The 1,996-nt window shown below is 34.7% G+C and overlaps 1 protein-coding gene across 1 annotated transcript; it reads right to left on the reverse strand.

Moving 5' to 3' along the window:
- Window positions 1–776: 776 nt before the first annotated feature.
- On the reverse strand, window positions 777–1,465 carry LOC118899498 (protein kish-A-like). Its single transcript, XM_036861282.1, has one exon. The coding sequence runs from the start codon at window positions 1,463–1,465 to the stop codon at window positions 1,169–1,171; it is 297 nt and encodes a 98-aa protein (XP_036717177.1). The 3' UTR covers window positions 777–1,168.
- Between the last annotated feature and the right edge of the window lie 531 nt (window positions 1,466–1,996).

Below are 1,996 nucleotides of genomic sequence, written 5' to 3' on the forward strand. Positions count from 1 at the left end.
CACGAATAAATTGTATATCTAGTGTTACTATAATCATTCACTAGAAAAAGCATCATATTCTAAAATCTCCTGGTTTTCTGATTTGCAAATGTTGAAATATTTAAATGATTATAAAAGTTACCCATAGAAACTTGTAGCAAAATATTTCCCTACATTTCTGGGGTCAAATCTAGGATGAGTGTTTTTCACTTTGTTTTATTTTTGGTTTTTCATATACTTTCAGCAACAGGAAATTTTTCTTATTGTCTTTGAATTGAGACAGTATTCCAAAGCACTAGGTTACTATTCTATCACAGAATTATAATCCTATCAAGCTTCTAAAGGATGTTAGATTTCATGTCAATGTTCCCTCTTCATCACTCTCTTCCTTGTTTTCTCTTTTTCCTCCCTCGTATCTCTCTTCTTCCACACACTTCTGCATAAACTGCTTCTTATTGTGAAAAATGATGAAAAACAATTCTTGCAAGTGTTATTTTATTTTTATTTGTTTATTTTTATTCTGAATTCTTTTATGTTAAATAGGAACATTTTCTCAATAGCACTCTTAAGTCACTTCTCATTTATCTTCCTCCTTAAGAACTGCATAGTCTTGTTTTAAATAGTTTAAACACCTGTAGTAAACTACAGTTTGCTAAGAGTAGAGGTACTCTGGTTAATGCTCAAAATGATGTGGCCAGAGGAAAAGCAAGCATTATTAAATATGAATGCAACCCTTACCAACACGAATTGAACTTCTTTTCTTTTTCAGTAAAAAAGCTAGTCCAAAAAAAGTCTCATTCTATAAAGATTTATCGTTTCCAAATCACAGTGAAAGGAACTTAAATAATTTACCAATTTTGTTTTCTCCTATGTGCCTTAAAGATACCTCACTAAAAACTGGTATCTGACACAACAGAATGACATATGCAGAATGTAATATTGTAGTGACAGTACTGAGGTTGATTGTTACAGACATATTTAAACTCTGAGTATTAAATGGTTACATCCTAATTATTTATATAGAACATTGGTCCAATAACTAAAATAGAGAACAGCAGCTGAAAATTTATCTCATTCAATGTTCAGAGATAAATGGGTTAACCATTCCTTCCATTATTTTCTGCAGATAAGTTCTTTATTTTTTTCATATTTAAATCTGATGGCAACTGAATTCTGGCATTTTTCCAAGCTACTGTATGAAGAGGATGCTGAAGGCCACCACAATACAGCATACTGCAACATAAGGACTGTTCCGTTCACCAGTTCTGACACACTTCCAAAATATACCCAACAGCCCAGTTTTGTTTCTGTCCAGGAGGCTGAGTGCCAAGGATAGGATATAAGCACAGGTACATAGAAGCAACAAGATTACAGTCAACAGACTCTGAAAATTGAAAATGGCAGACCTAGTGAGGCTGGCGAAGCCCCGGCCACATCTCCCTTCTGGGCCCGGGGCGAAAGAGGCGTGCAGGGGCGGAAGAGGCATGCAGGTCCGGCTTGCCTTTCTCGCTCCTTCCGCGGTCTGCAAGTGTTATTTTAATATGGTTTCATCACTGAGTCCAGGGCATTCTTACTATGTGACTTAACTATAGACAACTGTTCTGAATTAGAAAAAAACATTTTTTTCAGTCCAGTTGAGTTAGGTCAAAGTTGTAAAAAAAATCAATCACAGATGTTTCAAATCCTGGCCATCATAAGTCTTTAGTACTTATTGTTTATACCATTCATTTGGAGCAAAGCATATGCTACCTTATATTTTAAATTATTTTTAGAATTCCCTTTCCCCTGTACTTCATTATAAGCTTCAGTGCCGAGATAGTTCAAACTTCCTTGCAGACCTTGTATCTAACCCTGCACACAACATATGTTCCATATGTATTTTTTAATTCAAACTAATTCAAATCAACTAACATGTTTTGAGTGCCTTCTGTGGTTGACTCAAATAAGAAAAAAAGAATAGGTTGTTTTTACCTCAGAATCATAAACCAACTTTCAGGGGATTGTGGATGTTTTGGAA

This window comes from Balaenoptera musculus, chromosome 8 (genome assembly GCF_009873245.2).
Source record: "Balaenoptera musculus isolate JJ_BM4_2016_0621 chromosome 8, mBalMus1.pri.v3, whole genome shotgun sequence".
Classification (NCBI taxonomy): domain Eukaryota; kingdom Metazoa; phylum Chordata; class Mammalia; order Artiodactyla; family Balaenopteridae; genus Balaenoptera; species Balaenoptera musculus.